Source organism: Argiope bruennichi, chromosome 8 (genome assembly GCF_947563725.1).
Source record: "Argiope bruennichi chromosome 8, qqArgBrue1.1, whole genome shotgun sequence".
NCBI classification, from domain to species: Eukaryota; Metazoa; Arthropoda; class Arachnida; order Araneae; family Araneidae; genus Argiope; species Argiope bruennichi.
The window spans coordinates 130920145-130935780 of NC_079158.1; the positions used below are offsets into that span (position 1 = coordinate 130920145).

The 15636-nt window shown below is 30.4% G+C and overlaps 1 protein-coding gene across 4 annotated transcripts in view; it reads right to left on the minus strand.

Annotated features, from left to right (window-relative positions):
- Window positions 1-15636, minus strand: part of LOC129981807 (transcription factor AP-2-beta-like) — a 256095-nt gene that overhangs the window by 16072 nt on the left and 224387 nt on the right. For 3 of the 4 annotated variants that reach the window (XM_056092826.1, XM_056092827.1, XM_056092824.1), the window contains exons 3-5: window positions 14088-14151; window positions 12434-12478; window positions 8821-9025 (exon numbers count right to left, since the gene is read on the minus strand). In XM_056092826.1, the coding sequence (XP_055948801.1) occupies window positions 8821-9025; window positions 12434-12478; window positions 14088-14151 (314 nt within the window). The remainder of the gene's footprint in view (window positions 1-8820; window positions 9026-12433; window positions 12479-14087; window positions 14152-15636) is intronic. The other variant, XM_056092825.1, reaches the window with a different exon arrangement.

A 15636-nucleotide genomic window follows, 5' to 3' on the forward strand; every position in this document is an offset into this window, starting at 1 on the left:
CGAAAACTTCTTTTTCGTATGAAAGCTCTTTTTGTGAAACCAGAAAACACATCCAAGTTGAAAAAAATAACATATTTAGAAAATAATCAAGCTTCTTTAGTACACAGAACTATATACTTAAACATATAATTGAATAAAATTTAAAAATACTTCCAAAAAATGTCAAATGAAATCTTTTGAATAAAACACATCCATATGTAAACATTTTGATTCTTATTAAAATTATTCTCATTTCTTTTATAAACACAAAATAGGGTAAAATATAGAAAATAAGTTAAGGAAGAAAATTTACAATTAATATCTTTACCCAAAATGGGTTATAATATATTTATATATGCCATTTACTGCTTGTTTTTATCACTGAATTAAAAGAATGCCAAGATTCGATTCATTTCTAGAAGCATGCATTCTCCATCTCAAATTTTTTTTTAAAAAAGTTTGCAAATGACAATTTATCTTTCTCACCTATTTTTCTTATGTCAAACATTAATTTATATGTATTTGTTAAATTGTCAACAAATAAAGGAGGAAATAACTCATAATTGTTATTTCAAAATTTCAATCATGTGTTGTAGAACTCACAGACAAAAGAGTTCCTAGCATTTTTCCATTTGGCAGAAAATAAAATCAAAATATCAAATTAAAGACATGTTGCTAAAAAAAGACAATTCCTAGTCAAAAGTCAAAGTATGGGTGATTTTATAGAAGTGGCAATATAACAGAAGCGACACTGTATCTGAAAAATAAGCTGGCACCGTTTGGCTTCATTCAAGAAAATGTTTCGAATGACTAAAACATTCGCTTTTGGAGAATTTCAGATGGAAAGTGTAAATTAAAACAATATTATTCAACAATTAAGTTAAACCGACAATATTTTTGCGATTAAAAAACTTTAGTCATATGTTATACACCAGACATAACATAATCTGCCTCTGGTTGCGTTTACATTCACCATTTTGAATAACAGCAGATTCTGTTAAGACCTGAATTAAGGGATACTACTCTCGTGTTACTTCATGAATGAAATGTTTGAACAGGCCATTCTCGTCTTCCCTGATCTCTCGTATATTCCAAGAAAGTTCCGTCTTTAAAACGATAGCTTATTGTCCATGAGAAATTTTTAATTTTTGTTAATGAATAAACTTATTTAATAAATAAAAAATATTTCATTATTATGTCAATAAAAAGCTGCTTATAAAATGTGTTAAATGAACTTATTTTTTTCCATGAAGACTGAACAAACACTCATATTTTATCCATTCATCTAAGGGCCACAATCTCGGAAATTCTTGTTTGTATTTCTTTGTTTCTACTGTTCGTATATTTTTATCTTTGATTTGTAATGATATTTAATAGCGTTGTAGTGCAATATTAAGTAATTAGGGAGGCCTTTCGCTAAAACTAAGATCAACAATTCTTGGGTGTCTCGGCCTGAACTTTAAAATGAAAAAATTTAGTAATTTTCCATCACAGCTTAAATTTTACAATCACTGATCCAAGTTTATTGCTTTTTCTTCCCTTTTTTCGAAGCCAACTCCTTTCAAGTATTCACAATCGAATTCCTTTTGACTTACGTGACTTGAGAAATCAAACATTGTTTTTTTCTTCTCATTTATGGTTGTAAGTGGATAAACTATAAATAAATTCGACGAAAATCCACATGGAGGAGCGGAATGCCTCACCAATGGCCCGTGCAAAAGATGCATTTAAGAGATAGGGCATCGTCGCACGCACTGCTGCGGATTCATAAAGTGCGTGTGTCTTTTTCTCCCCCTAATCACATACTTGTGTGGAGGAAGAGGACCATGACATCGATAACTATCGTCTGATGCACAAGGGAGATCGGATTACTCCATTCCCCACCCTCTGCCTTCAGCTGAAAAGTTATTACATTCCTAAAAGAGTTTCTCTCTGCCAACGTATCCTCTCTTCTTCCAAAACTTATTAATTCCGACTGAGCCATAACTCCGACTCATCCAAATATGAAAAGCCCTCTTTAGTTTTCGGCTTGGACACAGAACGGTGGAATTCGAACGCGGATGAAAAGGGGGAAGGGAGCAGCAGAAACAGGGGTAGTCGTGTTTGGCAGGTCTTAGCTGTTATGGAAGTTCTCAAATACTTTTCGACCAGAAATGCCTGATATCTTTTATAAGTTTGCTTATCTGTTATTAATAGCAACCGGCGATTTGGCGAAATTTACTTTTCGCCAAGCAAGCATGGTTCGTTGGGCCTTAAGGTTGGCAAGACATGCCTTAAAAGACTATACGCTGCTATTTGTGTTATTGTTGTTATTATTTCTAGAAAGTTGCCCAACAGAATGTTATTAATTTTCCTTCGAACTAGAAACAAAGGAGGCACAATCCGTAGACGTCTCTTCTTAGCTCAATGCTACCTGTGCACCACATCCGGTTCGCAGACGGCGTCTTAGAATGGCCAGTGACAAAGGATATTGAGATGGAAGAATTCCTTACGACTGCGATATTCAATTTTCGGTGGCATTCGGTCGAAATAATCGCACTAAAAGAGGAAGATTCTGCTGAAAGATAAATCCATTGGTTGAACGCAGCATAGCTAAAACTTTTCGACGAAGATTTCAATGAAAATGAAACGAGAGGAAGTTAAGGATGCATAACCGAATTATAATTGCAGAAATTCTTACAACGGAACATTCTCGGTATATTCTTGCCTTCAGAATTTGTTGTAGGAATATCTATGCATGAATATTTATTCCAAGCTAGATTACCAGCTTTCCTTTCTAATGTTTCTAAAAAGGATTGTAACAAATTTCAAATTTTGTCCAATTACCAAGATTTTTATCATTGCAAACAGATAAAATAAATCTCTTTCATCGTAACGTACTCATAAACGACGATAAGATATCGTAATCGCAAAAAAACTCAGACTTGAAAATTATGATCAATAAAGTTTAACAACATCAATGCACGAAGCAATCATAGATTAACTTAAAAAAGAGTTCTGGTGAAGATAATAACAGAGAGTTATAACACATAACTCATTTATATTTATTTATCATGATTATCAAAATAATTTTTATATGTCAATATCATTCAATTGAAAAAGAATAAATTTTCACTCATTCTTAAATTAATTAAATTTTCAGAATTTATTTGATAATAGCAGGATATTAAATCGATGTTTGGTAGAGAATCTAGTGAATAAAATAATGTCAGAATTTCCTTGATTTTCATTCAGATAATGTTCTTCTTTTTCCCAGTGCTCCCAAATAAATGTCTTGTTGAATGCCATGACATAGAAAATGAAGCCTTTTGATAATGATTGGCATTTTTTCTTGTGATTATGATAATCTATAACAGCAGCGGTAAAGTACGATGTAAATTAAAATGAGTCTTGCTTTCCGCACATGGCTTATTGACTGGTAGGCAATTAATTATATAATAACTTTGCTTCTTTTTCAGATTGCAGGTACAGAAATGACATATATAGTTGTGAAACCTTTTCCTTCTCATAATCGATCAGGGTATGACAATTTTTTTTACCACAATAATGCAACCATTTTTTTAGTCGAAAATGTTCCAATTCTAATATAAATATGCGAATGATGGAATACTTAACTACTATTTTTACAACAAATGACTAAAAAATTAAAAATTCAAATATAATAGGATGAACAGCGGAATTTTAAAGGAAAATCTTTCGCACAAGTATTGGTAGTCACAAATGATGATGAGAAAAAAGAGCGTTGTTATCTGGAATATATTGAAGTTCATTATTCATCACGTCATTTTAAATTTCTATTTATGATATTTGCAGTATTCACCTTTTAACGTCACGACAAAAAAAGGGAAAGCGTTGTCTAAGTCTCTATTTATGACATAGCTCCATATAATTCATTACTGTACAAATAATTTTTCTTGATAATAGTAGAATAATTGCAAAGTTCATAAAGAAGCATTCGCACATTGTTCGAAACCAACAAATATTAAAATGAAGCAAAATATGAAATCTTACTTTTTTAATTATTTTTCTATTAAATTATTTCTCACATTGAAAACTTTATACGCGAAGAAACATTTAAGGATTTTTTCAAGAGACGCGAAAGTAAATCGTTTTTAGGAGGTTTAGTTGCAACAATGGTTCGTTTTAATTATTTTTTTTTTTTTACTTTCCACATAACGTTACATTTCCACATTCAAAACTTGGCATTTAGCTATTTTTAAAAGATCTGTACCTAAAGAAATAACATACAACATTTATCAGATCATTTAAAAAATTATGAAAATGAACATTCTCATTTATCTAATCATTTATTAAAAGAAAAGGGGGGAAAAGCAAAAAATATATAGCATCAACAAAAGGTCTTTCATTTCTTTTTAAATAAATAAACCTTAAATATATATATTTGAAGTCCAGTTTTTATTTTTTATTTTTATTTTCGATGTATAAAACCAGGATTATAAAAAAACAGGATTTGATATTTTAATACATCATTCGCTCTACGTTGCTCAGATTTAAGAAATGCCATCGAATATCTAGAAAAATATAAATAGTTCGTATAAAATAAAAAATCCTCAGAATTGCTTTTAAATAGGTAAAAAAAATACACTAATTAGATGATTATGAAATCTTTTTATATCAATTTTAGGTAATTTTTATCATACAATTCCCAAATAAGATTGATTAATAAAGCATCAAATTTATATTTGATGTTTAAAGATGGAACCATATTAAAATTTAATTGGAGCATTTGTTACATTCATGTATTTATTACTTTTCCGTATTTTTATTTATTTTTACTTAACCATAGATTTACAACTGTATTTGTTGGTATTCATTGAATTAAGTTTACTGAAATTCCTATTTATTTATTTAATTTGTAAGTCAAGGGTTTCCCAGTACTTTCTTCTAATCACCACCTATTCTTGTTGTATGTTATGCATAAAAACGATTTCACTCAAATATAATAGAATCGAATCCATTTTTTGAATAAATTCTTCACTCTTTTATTTTTTTAAATAAATACTCAACAATGGATCGAAAGTAATATGCAAAGGTCTGCTTAAATTCTATTTCCATTGAAAGATTTTTCTCCCAACTGATATACGTGTTAAATTGTGATGACCGTTTGAGAAGAGAAAACAGCGCCATCCGTCTCACTTCAGGATTTCGGAGCCAGTGAATGGAAATAACTGACATTTAGCATAAGAATATTTCAGTTGCCTTTCTTGATTTGCATTAATGATTTTATATGTTTCTATTCGAAAAATTTTAAGAAATATATTTAATAGTTAAAGATCTAAAATATATTAAAGATTTGAAAATATTTTTAGTTGTTATTTTTGATAAGAAATAAGTTAATGAAAAGTAAAATTAGTTTAACATTATATTAAAGATGTATCGAAAAAATGATTAGTTTCATTCAACATTTCGAGGGTTGAATATTAGTTACTTATAATTCAGCATCCATTTCGTTAGAATGAAATAATTCGACATGTATCCGAGCTCATTGAATTGGCAATTGGCGTATAAGTAAATTGTCGATTCCCCAGAGTCAGGTGTTTCCCTTAAAAAAGAATTAGTATGAATTTTAATACTAGAAACTTAACTACCGATAGCATTTACAAGAATTGCATATAATTTTGATACCAATTTTTAAGATTCAGAAAATATGTAATGATTAACTCTCGAGTGTAGCGAAATATGTGGATATTTTTTGACGGTCTGTGCAAATAATTATTTCATCTTTAAAAAATAAGAAAACTAAAACTAAAGAAAAAAAATTAAAAAAAATTTTTTTTAAGGAAATAGGAATACGTTGACGGAACTGACACAGAATATTCTTTCTTTCTATTTTTATTTCTGTGCTAATAAATAAATGATTCTAATTAAAGTTATCTTAAGATAGTTTGAATTTCATTTTAAACAAGATATACAATTTTCAGCTATAATATAGTTATAACCAGACCAGAAAAGTAGCGCTAACAGTTAAGTAAAACTGGACATCTTCCCTTTCCCCGAAGCATTTAGAGAGTTCAGCTTTGAAGCTTAGAAAATTGTATCACTTTACTCTCATTCAAGTACTGACAAGTGAGATAAAAATGGCTGAATTGCATCTCCGAATTTCAAGAAGGCAAATGTCTTTAAGTTATATCCAGATTGTATGTAAAATCCTGAATACTTCTTTTTTCAAGCAAAGCAACTGGATGCTACAACGATGTATGATAGAATTATTCATCTCCTTATTTTAAAATCGGAACTCCAGCCAATCATAATAAATGAATGTTTGAACCGAGTATTACTAGATCTTAGAAGTAGATGTGAAAAAATTTAAAAGAAAGAATGCAGTTCTAATGAGACATACAAAGTATCTTTAATTCTTTTATATATCTTTTACTCATGCACATACTATTCCATGATATCATCATGATCTTTATTTGAAATATGCTTAATCTAAATCATAGTCATTGAAAACTCAAGGTGGCAGTAGTATGTAAGGCACACTGCGGGTGATTATATCAAGTCAAATAAGATACAGTATATATTATTCTACAACTCTTCAAGGTAATAAATGAGCTAGAATTGTTATGGTTACAAATAACAGCCTATAAAATGAATCCATACAATACTCACAACAATAGAAACTTAAAATAAATGTCGCTATTCAGTTTCAGTAATTATGACAGGGATGCGGTTAATATACTTAAGAATAAAGCAAAAGAAGGCTTCAATATATATATATATGGATAAGATTACGTACGATATATATATGATTTTTGTATATATTATTATATATTAAAGGCTATGATATATAAGAGCAAAAAAAGAAATTAATTTCTTTATTGAAGACAAATCGGCTTGTTCACGTGACAAAGAATTTGATTCAAAAAGGAATTATTGATGCTAAATCTTTTCCATAATCATAAATAAAACCCAGGTTCAAACTTTTGAAAAAAAAATGGTGCCTATATTTGTCAAAGCAATTTTGAGTCAAATTTTTATATAGATTTTCAAGGTCATTCTGATCTTGTTGTGTCTCTGAAATATGTAATTATGTGTAGAGGAATGATTATGCTACAAAAATAAAGAAGGTGAGTATACGTTCATAATTGAAAATGATGAATCATTTGCGCAATGTGTATACAGGTCTTACAATACTCAATAATTTCAAATATATATATATGTATGTAATAATTTCTAAATATTTTACATTCTAAAAATAATTTTCTAATCACTCCAACTCTGCCTTCACTGTAACTTTAACTTCTTAGCTGTCTGGACTATTATTTTTCCCATGCAACCAAAACTCTAAGTCAACAAATTCTTTTCTAAAACCGTAAAAGTTTGAAAAACTTTTTTCGCGCTTCTATCTAAACTGCTTTCTGCCATCTTATTCGATTTTCTGCTTTTTGCTTTCTATGATTTTGATATATATATATATATACATATTTTTTTTGGCTAAAGATAAAAATTGGAATATTTTCTTGAAATCCTGAATAGTATAAATCTTTAAAGAACTCCACGATTGTTTCTTCAAATCATGTTTTGAATACACACACACATGATATTGAAATCCATATCATGTCTATACTACTGTGTACTATCTTACAATGTATAATTCTTTAATTATGAAAAATAAACATTATCTGTGGGATGAGCTAGTTTGATAGGACTGAGCTCTCAGTCCCTCGGGGGGGGGCACCTCCTAAATGAGAATGAGAATCCTCCTGCATGGTGGTTGGTTCTCGCCACCGTTGAGAGTGCACGAATGGATAGGGATGACTACCTCCAATCGATGAAGGGACATACTTCCTTTGGGAAGGGTTGTACCGTGGCCGGTGATGGCCCTTAGGATTGTGGTTACACAGTTCCCTCCTGAGTTGCTATCGTGGCGGTTCGGTTATTCAAGTTTCCGTGCGCCTTCACTCGGGTCGGAGTAGTAAATTTATGCTGATATCATTTCGCACAGGTGATAAATAATGCGTTATTTCAGGAATTGTGGAATTGTTGTGGTGCCCAAAGTCAGAAACAAAAAGCCATGCAATTATACTTACATTTCACATTTCTAAATAAGATTCGAAACATCATAGCTTGATGATTCTTCCTGCTTGATTCGTTCACCTTAATTGCAGCGATCTATTCCTTTTGTGCGCAATGGATAGTGCAATTTAGAGAACAAATGCCCGCCTGAATATATCATTATACTTTTTAAAAAATCCATTGCTTTTAGAATTGTAAATCATTAGTATTATTAATTGCTTTGCAAAGCCAAAGGAGAGTTATTAAAATATTCAAATTGACTATTCACAAATTTTCTATTTTGTTACTTGCGTACATTTACGGAAAGCCTGATTACAAATTTGTGTAAAAGGTTAATCATGAGGAATTTAGTAAAATTAAAGAAAATATTGCGTCGAAATAAAATTAATTCCACTAAATAGCTTTATTAAGTATAGTAAGAAGAATATTTGTGCAACTATAAAACCTTCAATAATTGTAGTAAAATGTTAAAACTTTTTATTGAAAATTTATTTAAAATGTAAAATATTTCTTAGTGATCATTCACTAAACTAGCAATTACTATGCTATAAATCTTAGTTATAGTCTTACCAATTTTTCCTACAGAACATTTTGATCATTCCATGCCACAATTCCCAGATAAGATTCCTCACGTTAAAACAGGAACATGCTGAGGGTTAGATATTCAAGAAGAGCCGAAATTTAGGATTTTGATCTGCATAACGTATCCGCGATGGATAGTTACGGAGGGGAATCGCGAATAGTGTCAGCTTTCATTGTCAGTGAGTCTACTCGTAGTTCACAAAACATAAGGTGGAAACGTACCTCCTGAGGACTCCCCCGAGCAGCGAGGCGTTGAGGCATTCTGGTGGCGACAACCTCCTCTGGACTTCTCCCACGGTGACCTTGTACTTGGAGGTGGAGCTGAGGAGCGAGAGGCGTCCCGGCACGGAGCAGAACACATCGGTGGGAGATGTCACGCCTGTGATGACCATTTCTTTATGATTGTCACTGTTCCTCGGTTTGATGCCTGACGGACACCAGACAACAATTGTCACACACAACAACTGTCACCCGGGTGCGCCACAACAAACGATATGAGAGGCACCCTGCTGCTGCTGCACACTCGCCGAAAGATCATGGCTAAATGAATACCTCTTAAGGGCTGCCTAACTTAAATGAAACCGAGACAGATTTAGAAGATACCTCTTAAGGACACTATAAGGAACGCTCTTTAGTCGTGGTCCAAAAACTAATTTCTAAACTATCAGTGATGGGCATATACTTGCTATTAGAAAAAAGTCTTTGGTGGCATAAGGAATAACATTTTATTTTTCATAAGTCAATTTATATTTTTCGTAAAGTTTGGAAGTTAAATTTTAATGCAGCCACCTGATTCTATTGGTTATATTTAACGAAATATTTTCAAAACTATAAATTTTTAACAAAATAATTTTTATTCTGCTACTAAAAATGATTCAGTTACGAAATTGAATTATTTTAGGCCAGACTTCAAGCCACATTAAAAATATGTTTTACGTTCATCGCTGTACTTCATCGAGACGCCCTTTATTAAGAAAATAATTAAATGCTTCTTTGCATTCTATTTGAAATGTCATCTTTGTTTTTCATGCTTTGCGTGTATTACAGGTATAGAAAAAATTATTGAAAAAAAGTATATATCCAGAAAAGAAATATACATTACAGAAGTTCCGAAAAACTTTCCTATCATATCATAAAATCATCCACGAGAAACAGTAAATTAATTGACTCATAGTTAATTCCTAAAAGAGAGCATGAACTCATTTGATGAGTAAGCTACAGGAATAATTTCACATAACATTTAATTTTCGCATAACATACCATAAATTTAATCAAAATAATTAGTAATTTTTTACTGTAGTAATGCTCTAAGGTAATAACGTAATTAGCAATGCAATGTAAAGCCCCACTTTCATCAAACATCATTTATTATTGTATAAGATTTATTAAAAAATTTGTTTCTTTCTAAATATATAATCATCGTCATCAAAATTTGAAAAACGTTTGGTGTTTGCCGATTTCATACATAACGTAATTGTGTAAATTATATTAAATTGATTAGAATTGTGTTCGTAATTAATATAGTTAATAAAAACTAAACAATAATTTAAAGGGGTGGCTTAGCTTCTGTAAGGAAAACAGCTCCTTTTAGACTCTTTCATTTACACTTTTAGCTTTAAATATGACATAAACTTTCTAATTTCTGAGCATCCACTCAGTTCTTGAAGCAACAACAGAGTGCCTTTCATGTCACAAGTTTATAAATCTAATGTAACGTTTATTAAGCTTGCACAACATTCGAAAACATGATTTTAAACTCAAAGAAACAATATTTTAATATTAACTATTTTTCATCTTATTGTGCATATGTCCCAACTAATAATCTGAAATATATATGTTTTCACTTACATGCATTTTATCACCGGACTTCCATTGGTAGTTTTAAAAGTAAACTGACGAAGAAGATTAAAATAATCAATTAGTAATAATGTAATATATTGCAATAAGCATAATGAAAATAAGAATATTAGAAATTGAAAAGGTAAATCTTGTCGATTGTGTACTAATCGAGTCATGATATGTTATTATATTGCAATGACAACGAGATGACACTTTTCGCCACCAATGTTAGCAAGCTCAATAAACAGAAACAGTAATGCACAAAACAAATCATTCATTCATTTCATAATAAAATATAATGATTAAAAGTAGTTATCGAAATAAAAGTGGGCGTTTTTATTTTAAACAAAATCATATTTTGCATCATATTTTGTATTAGAAGTATGTTCCAGTGATATAAACTGAATGATATTTATAATTAGGATGCCATAAAGGATAAACTTTTTTTCAGGAGTAGCTATTAACTAAAAATCATTTTTCAGTCAAAAAGTATCATAATCTAAAAAAGAAACATACTATCTTGACAAATGTTGCGCTCTATATGTTAGAATTTATCATGAAAACGGCCAAAACTTTGCTAGTTCTTTTTAAAAATTTTAAAAGCAGTAGTTTAATTTACTCCATAAACAATATATATTTTTTTAATTTTAATATTTGTTGCATATGTATTATAAGTGAGAAATTATAAGTGCATTCAATTTACCTTACCTTTCTGTTTTATTTAGGATTAAAATCTCAATAAAAAATAAAAATTTATTATTTGATGAGATTTTTCAAGTTTGAATATCATTTCGATTCTGTCTGAAACCATGCACCTTTTTATAAAGGATAATGTAAGCTTGATAAATGTTTGTAAATAATGAAAACAATGCAAAACCATATTCATATAGAAATACCGTTCATTCGAATAAGATGAGTAAGAAGGAATGAGATGATATTATAGAAAATAAACACTTTCAATATGATATCAGTATCTGCAAGAGCCCGAAGTAACGAAAGTGCTCGAAATTTTAATCATTCATGCCAAAGAAACATGGCAGCGGATGTCATTTCTTGTGTGAATTTTTGAGAACCTTCTTACCCCGTGGCTCATATTTTTTAAAATCAAAGTAATTTAATACTTAAATTTGTTGTTTTGATGATTTCTGTGAGGATGACTGAGGAATAGAGGGCATCTCACAGAAATGAAGAAAAACAAAAGTGACGAATAGTAATCAATTCATTGATTCAAACTAAATTTTTTTAAACGCATTCTCAGAACTATTCATAGATGTGTTTTAGCATGATTCGCTTTTTAATGATATTTTGAAACATTTATACTGCCACGACGACAGTCATTTAATTACCGCAGAACAATACAGCCGAACATTTTACCAGTGGCTGTTATTGTACCTGTTAACCTTACCAATGATTGATTTTGCAAAAGGATAAATGCCGTTATAGTCAGAATTTTCATACATTTTAATATCAGAATGCCATTTTGGGAAAAGTTTCCGTCCACTCAACTAAGACAAATTGGAAATTATTTAAACGTATTTCTTCAGTCCTTATGACGCCAGTTTGCACAATGCAATAAACTGCAAAATGCAAAAGAAAAGTTATTATTTTGTTGCACGAAATTTATTTTAATACCACTCAAATCAACTTAGTATCAGGCCGATTTTATTTGGACTCACCCTGTTTGTCAGATCTGGTGTAAATCCAACACCCTCCATCAAAATTAGAGCTGGTATTCCAATGTTGAATTATTTTGCAGTTGACAACTTACCATCGTTTTTATTTTATGGTACTAAACAAGAGAACTATCTTTGAATTTCTGCATGAATATGGTTTGTGCGTTGACTCTTTATTTTTTCTCTTGAAAATGAGTTCATAAAATTTTAAATCATCCATCACTTCTTTTCACTTATGAAGTTTGTGATAAAGGAAATTGTTTGGCTACGAATGGATACGAATATTGCTTCTTTAACTTTCCCTGACGCATGCGCATACTTACCCCTACACTGTGTTTCCCACATACGTCCGTAATTCCATTCAGCAGCTTGCATAAGAAAGAAAATTCATTTTTTTTTCTTCTTTTTATACAGTATTATTTACAGTATTTCAAGGTAAAAATTTAAAAGGAACTTTTCATAACAATTTCAAGAATTTTCAATTATTTTTAATTGGAATTTCTGTACTAAGTTGAAAGGGTTCATATGTTACTAACATTGCGTGTTATTTGCGCCTGGTCTGCAGTCATTCATTTGTTTCTAGAAAAGTAAGTCAAATTTTATAAGGAACGAAATATTAATCACTTTTATAAAAGGGGGGAAAAATGCAAATCTTTTCCGTAAGCTTCCTATACCATTGAAAAATGTTTAACTCCTGTGAAGTTAGAAAATACTTAATGAGCGTAATAATGTTTTCAAGACATCAAAATATTTTTTATGAATTCACGAAGTCTTATTTCTCATAATATTTTTATTATTATTATTGCATAAGGTTACAAAGGATAGAAATATACATAAAAAACTGCTTAACCTTTAAGTTTTTTTTAATTGTAATTCATGACTTTAGGCTATAATCATTTTGTCTCATTTATAAGTTACTATAATTTCAAATCTAAAATGGGAATATTCAATTACAAAATACGAATTCTTTACAAAATACTGCAGAATAGGCAAAGTGTATTAGGATGAAATTCAAACAATGTGACGCTTTAATCCTTTTTAAACTACTTATTCAAAGCAGTACAAAGACATTATTCGAAACCATCTTTAGAGAACAGCCATAAAGCCCAATATTCATTCTTCCAAACGCTTAGAAAGCAAACATCTCAAAAATACAAATGGGGGGGGGGGAGAAGGAAGCAAAATAATGTCTTTGCGGCGGGACTTGACTCAAGGGTGAAATTAGAACGATTTACCAAGTAGGGGTAGGTGACATAAAACAATCCATTTATGGGCAATAGCAGCTCCCTGGTGGGCTGTACCATAAACAGGAGGCAGTTCCAATGCTCTGTTCATAAATAAAGAATTTTTGTAAAGTTGAATGGTCGTAAAGTATTTTCATAAATCTTTCGGAATTGATTTTTTTTTTTAAACCAAGTACTTCCTTCTCTCGAGGGTGTGTATCTGGAAGCATGGTTCGTTTTTAAGCAAGGGTACGAAATTTTGTTTCGTTCTGAAGATTTTCTTTTTTTAACATTTTCTTTTATTCTACCGGAATAATTCTAATGAAAATTGCTATAATTCAGTTTCACGTTTGTATCGATTTACTAATCTTTCAGTGCGGATGAAATTTAACTATTTAGAGCCATTTCTGAGGCAGTTCCATAAGCTCGTAACATTTCGCCATTTACTAGAAAATTCAACAATTATTTTCTTTAAAGGTCTTAGTCTTAAGTTATATTGTAATTTTTGTTAAAATCATAAATTCATTCTTTTTAGAACTATACAAATTCATTAAAATATATATAAAGCATTTAAAATAAAAAAATATATATTGCACGTTACTTAAGTTACATTTTGAAGAAACTGGGATGAAAAAATATTAGAATTATTATAGGTCCATATTTTTTTCCAGATAAAAGTACCAGTTTCAAAAAGTCCAAATGGTCAAATATGAGCACACAAAATAAAAGAGAAGTTTTAAATGCTGAAACTCACCTTTTCTTATAACACTATTATGATCCCCAGGAAATAAACTATTAGCATCCTCGACGCTTCCACCCTGCAAAATCAAAGGGAGGCTTATTCAGGAGTGCAAAATAAGCTGAACAGATATTCTTTACAAAAAAAGCAACCTTTAAACATTTAACAAATATAAAAATCAATTCACTACAAATAAACGAAATCGGGAATACGATTAAAAAATTTAATACTGGCCATAACAGTATCTCGTATTTAAAGAAAATGCCTCTGATTTTTTTTTATTTTATACTTATTAATGAAATATTTAAATTTACATAGGATAGTGTTGTCCGAACATGACTGACGAAGATGAATTAACCTGATGAAAAAATATATAAAAACAATAGCAAACCTTTCAATTTGCTTTTATTTTTATTTATTTATTTTGCTATTTCAAAATCTTTTTAATAACTGATTTCTTCAAAAGTATTGAATGTCCTTTTTATTTTATTTCTTTATTTTATAGAGATGACATACATTGAGAGTATTGAAGAAATATTTTCAAAGTGAAATCTCCTTTGAAGCAATACATCTATACATCAAGTACAGAATCTTTTTTAAAAAGTTCATACAATTTGTTGTCGTTCAATTGAAAAGACTTTTAAGTTCCAACAACTGAAGTCTTGAACTTGAAAAAAGAAACCGCTGTTTTACACAGAATCCTTTAAGATCCCATAGTATATAAAGGTTTGTGTTTTTCATTCAAATGTACTAATAAAAAATTTTGCTTTCCCGTGTGCGAAATATATAAAGTGTTATAACTCTAGAATATTCGACATCGTGAGAATTATGTCTTTGCGTCTGTCTTTGAGCAACATAAAAATTCAACGAAACAGATGATAAGTTATGTGATCGCAAGGTACGTGGTATTATAACAGCAGAGTTCTAAAAAAATTCTGAATAACTCTATCAACATGAAGCTCATTTTTTTATCCGTCCATGTGCCTGTGAGCACATTTATTCAAAAACGCAACTAACTGGATTTAAAAACTTGTCGAGTAGTTTTTACTACCAGAATGGCTGGTATGTATAAAATTTTGGAACAAATACACCAAAATATCGCCAAAGTATCTGCTTATTCATGTCTTCGTGACTCAACAGGCTTGACATCAAAATGTTGGAATGTGTTGTATGTGATATGATTGCAGATAAAGATCAAAAAAACATCTTAAACTTTTTCACTATAAGAGGAAGCTAAGTACAAAAAGGGACGCAGTGCAAAAATAAGCAAGAACGAACTGATTTCATTATTAACATCATTTTAATTAAATTCTAATCACCTGACTCAAGAACGAAATTCACCTGATTTTCCAGTCCCCAAAATGAAGGGAAGCCTTCGTTATTAGAACAACCGCAGAATACTCTCTATTGTCTTTTTAATCGTGTTGAGAAGATCGCTTCGATGCACACTTCTTTTGATCCCTCTGCCTACTTTATTAGCGAAAAAAGGCCTTAAAAAATGATTACATCGCGAAGTCAGTGATATCACAAGAGATAGTGAGATATCAGATCATAGATAAGATTG